A 3,609-nucleotide genomic window follows, 5' to 3' on the forward strand; every position below is an offset into this window, starting at 1 on the left:
CAATTTCTGTAATTTGTGAACTTTTTTGAAAATTCATGAAATTTTTCCAGATTTAAAAACAATTTTGAAATTCATGAACATTTTTTAAATTCACATACTATTTTTTGAAATCCGCAAACTGTTATCTAATTCTTGAACATTTTCCAATCCGCAAACATTTTTTTCGAAATCATGAACTTTTTTCAAATATTGAACGTTCTTAAAATTGTGAACTGTTTCAAATCCGTGATTTTCTTTTTGAAATCCATGAATTTTTCCTCTGAAATTCATGATTCTTTTTGTATTTATGAAATTTTCCAAATTTATGAATTTCTTTTGGATTCACATACGTTTTTAAAATTTATGAACTTTTTTCAATTTCAGAAACATTTTTTTCAAACTCATGAACTTCTTAAAATTTTGTGAACATTTTTATATGAAATATTTTCAATTTGTGAACTCCTTTAAAATTCATGATTATTTTGTATGCATGAAATATTTTCAAATAAGTGAACTAGATTTTGTTTTCAAATTCGTGATTTTTTTTCATATTCTAGAACATTTTTTATGCACAAACTTTTTCCAAATTCATGAATTGTTTTCGTATTTTGCGAACTTTTTTCAAATTCTTGAACTTTTTTTTAATTTTGAAAAGTCAATGGTCAAGTGTCAATTGTTGAACGATCGACCATGCCAGCAAAGAAACGATCAATCGAGCGAGCGAACCTGCTTGTCAACGGAGTGATGGACTGAGCATTCGTGTTAATGGGCTGGCCTAACTCACTTAAGGCGCTGTATAGGAGGTCTCGCTCGATCGCCCCGGTATGGTTAAATGGTCCACGGTCGGTACGACAACATCCAAGCTAGATTTCAAAACCGATAGTGATAACTAGTGAATGTCGGCTGCAATGCAAGTGAACTTTTTTTGCAACTTTATCTGGTAGGAGTTGCAAATACCGCCCTCTTGTGAGCAATTTTTTTTCTTGTTTCCAGAAATTGGCATGCATTTTTGAAGATATTGCCAAGCCCATACAACTAATCTTGCCATCTAAAACGCTCACAAATGCCAACCCCTCCCAACAACGTTCGCAAGATATTGCAGTCCTTTAGAAAAGCTTACTAAATTCTCACATGGACGAGAAGATATGCTCAGTTTTCTCGCAATAGGGGGCGCGATCCGCCGCCGTCAGGCTGGTGAACAATCCCTCTGACAGGGTTCTTCGTTCCCATTCTCTTGTTGGCGGCCACCAACATTGAGTGTTTTTCCCTGCCCCGCTGTGTCTTGCTGTGGTTCCAGTCAAGCTGAATTAGAGACGGTCTCTGCACCATTTCCTGGCATTGGTGATCCATTGAGAGAACCTTTCCACAGTCCAATTGTTAGAAATATGCTCTAGAGGCAATAACAAAATTATTATCATATTTCCTGTTCATGATAAATATTTATTATTCATGCTAGAATAGTATATGTTACCGTGATACGGACTCCTTATTTATTATTCATGCTAGAATATTATTCATGCTTGAATGTTTTGCAAAAAAAGCCCTTAAAGACTCTCAAAATTACGCATAGACATAAGCTCATCAGATGCCGTCGAATCTGAGATCCAATGGCCTAAAGGCTCGTATCACGGTATCATGTAAGCCTCGCGAGCGCTTTTTATTACATGCCAGTGCTATCTTTCCATCATAGCAGTGGCGGGTGTTATAGTTTGCCCGCCACTCGTTAGAGTTCACCTATAAGCCCTTTCCCAGTAGTGTGTACACGTTGCCGTGATATACCATAGGATAGAGGGACGGCCATTTATGTACATACACTATTGGATGAAGCTCAAGTGACAGTATGTGTAGGACGAATGATCCGTTCATGAAAAACTGGTTGAACATTCGGTTAATCTCGTTGAATTTGAACAATTGTTGTATTAGACTTATTTGCGTGCTATGTATGGATGATTTGTGCTATTTTATTTCTGTATTTTGATGAATTCCATCGGGTTTGCATGAATTTCGACCTGTCTGCTGAAATACGATTTCAAATGTATGCGGCTAGCTTTGCATGGCTAGCTGCCGTGTCTGTTCTGTCCGTCAACGAAAATGCAGGATCAAATTTGCGGGTTGGAGATGCCTTTACATGCCAGCTTACTGTCTCCATGTGGAACATGGAAATTTCTTGTATGGTTCACGAAAGTTCATCGGCTAAAATTCCTTGAAATTTCAGAAGAAAATCCCCATCGATCTCCCAACCAAATCGCACGCGCATTCTCACGCGGCAGGCATTGCAATTGGTAGCCTAATGTTCCCGTTAATCCATATGTCAGCCTCGCATCAATCGGCTGGCTGTGACTTTCTTTGTCTGGGCCAATCGGCCGTGTTTGACAGTGACACCATCAGTTGACCTGACCTGAGCACCGTGTTGCGGAGGTTAAGCTCTCAGATATTATCCCTTGCAGACTTGAGTTCTGCTATAAACATGCCGGCCATTGCCTCCCTCCTTTCTCCTGTTTAAGGTTCTTGATTCGTGGTGCAGACTAGAAAGCTTTATCCTGACATGTCAGGGGACCGTTTCACCGGCGCGCCGGCGTCAAATGGCCCCCCGGCTCCGTACCCGCGGCAGCAGAACTACAGCTTCAACGGGCGCGTCCTGCTTATGGCCGCCTTCCTCCTTTTCGGGCTCACCATCTTCTTCACCCTCATCCGCTTCTTGCTGTACGTGTTAGTGGCGCGGTCGGGCGGCCGCCGTCGCCGCGGCAGCTTCACCGCCGGCATCCTGCGGTCCATCAACTCTTTTGGCGGAACTAGCGGTCGGCGTGGGCTGGACGCCTCCGCGCTCTCCGCGCTGCCGGTCACCACGTACCGGAAGGAGGGCGCCGCCACCGCCGGGGCTGACTGTGCCGTGTGCCTATCGGAGCTCGCCGATGGAGAAAAGGTGCGGGAGCTGCCCAACTGCGGGCACTCGTTCCACGTGGAGTGCGTCGACGCGTGGCTGCGCTCCCGGACGACCTGCCCTCTCTGCCGCGCCGAGGCTGAGCTGCCCAAGGGGAACGACAAGGCGGAGGTGGCGGCGCAGTCGTCGTCGTCGTCGTCGTCGTCGTCTGCCAGGGAGCCGCCGCAGCAGGCGTTGTTCGGTGCAGGAGGAACCTTGATCGTGACCGTGCAAGGTGGCTTCCCGGATACCCAAAGGGGCGTGCGTGGGTCAACATCGGGGTAGGAGGTCAGTCGGGATCTTCCTATTCCTAAATTGCAGCGAAATTTCGAAGAAGGCTACTGCGACACATGCATATACTGTAGGTTAGACCGTTGTTCACGACGTGCACGAGTTGGATACAATCATACAAAACACCATTTTCTTTTTGTCTGTTTGAGCAAAAGTCACCCATTTGTTTGTTTGTTTGTTGTATTTCGAGGAGAGGATATAAGAAACTCATATGTTGTTAATTTACTTCCTGAAAAGTTTAGAGTAAAATCTGTGGGGTCTGGGCAGGCGTCAGCTGCAGCCGCGGCTGCGTTCTTCGCCGTACGCCGGAGATGGAGGATCTTGAGCAGCGCCTGAGGCTGGCGGTGGTGGCCTATGTGGGCGGCACCAGGCCAGCGGTTTCTTGCCAGGAGGCTGCTGAGGCGTTGTCGGTGGAGCTG

The 3,609-nt window shown here is 45.3% G+C and overlaps 1 protein-coding gene across 1 annotated transcript; it reads left to right on the forward strand.

The window, feature by feature from the left end:
• The first annotated feature begins 2,413 nt into the window (after positions 1 to 2,413).
• LOC123069226 (E3 ubiquitin-protein ligase ATL41) lies at positions 2,414 to 3,327 on the forward strand. The gene has a single exon (XM_044492024.1). It carries the CDS (start codon positions 2,525 to 2,527, stop codon positions 3,182 to 3,184), a length of 660 nt encoding a protein of 219 aa, XP_044347959.1. The 5' UTR covers positions 2,414 to 2,524; the 3' UTR covers positions 3,185 to 3,327.
• The last annotated feature ends 282 nt before the right edge of the window (positions 3,328 to 3,609 follow it).

Source organism: Triticum aestivum, chromosome 3B (assembly GCF_018294505.1).
Source record: "Triticum aestivum cultivar Chinese Spring chromosome 3B, IWGSC CS RefSeq v2.1, whole genome shotgun sequence".
Taxonomy (NCBI): domain Eukaryota; kingdom Viridiplantae; phylum Streptophyta; class Magnoliopsida; order Poales; family Poaceae; genus Triticum; species Triticum aestivum.

Excerpts from the sequence above, each read along its gene's own strand:
- LOC123069226 (XM_044492024.1), top strand. The coding sequence starts at position 2,525 with ATGTCAGGGGACCGTTTCACCGGCGCGCCGGCGTCAAATGGCCCCCCG.